General features: G+C 64.2%; 1 protein-coding gene across 2 annotated transcripts in view; it reads left to right on the top strand.

Moving 5' to 3' along the window:
• The window catches only part of TMEM114 (transmembrane protein 114), a 14994-nt gene extending 14885 nt beyond the window's left edge, over positions 1 to 109 (top strand). For both annotated transcript variants that reach the window (XM_010840450.1, XM_010840449.1), the window contains one exon: positions 1 to 109. In XM_010840450.1, coding sequence (XP_010838752.1) covers positions 1 to 109 — 109 coding nt within the window.
• The last annotated feature ends 550 nt before the right edge of the window (positions 110 to 659 follow it).

Genomic DNA, 659 nt, shown 5'->3' with positions numbered 1-659 from the left:
CCTGGCCCTGGGCTGGGTCAGCTGCGTTGCCGAGCTGCTCACCGGGGCCACCTTCCTGGTGGCGGCCCGTGTGCTCAGCCTGAGACGGCGGCAGGACCAGGCCATCTGAATGCGGGCGGGCTCCAGCTCGAGGGTGGCGGGAGCGGCTTAGACTGGAGGCGCTGGTGCTCAGGGACACCATCCTGGTGGGCTGCGGCTTCCCCTTGGTCTGAGGCCACCACCAGAGAGCCACTGTGGGCTGAACTCGGGGCCTGGCGGTCATGTTAGCGCTGCCTGGCGTGGGGGATGCTGTGTCCAGGCACCTGTGTGTCTGTGGCCTGGAGGAGCCCAAACCCATGAGACCACAAAAAGCGCCCCCTGCGTCACTGCAGCCTCTGTGCGCTTCCTCTGGCTTCACTGCATCCTCACACCTGCCCTTTGGATGAGCCTCTCTGTTAAGGAAATGGAGGACCAGAGAGGTTAGGTAAGTGTTGGAAAAAGACACAGCAAGATAGAGGCATATTCTCCGACATCGAAGCGTCTCCGGGTGGTTCCGGCTGACTGGCTGCGACCTGGATCCTGCGTGTGGAGGCGGCTGCATCTCAGACACTGGGCTTCAGGCTTCCCCGTGACCTGGGGCCAGGCAGGAGGTCCCGTGGGGAACCGGGGGGAAGACCGCA

The sequence above is a fragment of the Bison bison genome, unplaced genomic scaffold (genome assembly GCF_000754665.1).
Source record: "Bison bison bison isolate TAMUID 2011002044 unplaced genomic scaffold, Bison_UMD1.0 scf7180017864144, whole genome shotgun sequence".
NCBI classification, from domain to species: domain Eukaryota; kingdom Metazoa; phylum Chordata; class Mammalia; order Artiodactyla; family Bovidae; genus Bison; species Bison bison.
Note: the sequence above shows the minus strand (reverse complement) of the source record. Positions and strands in the feature narration are given on the sequence as shown.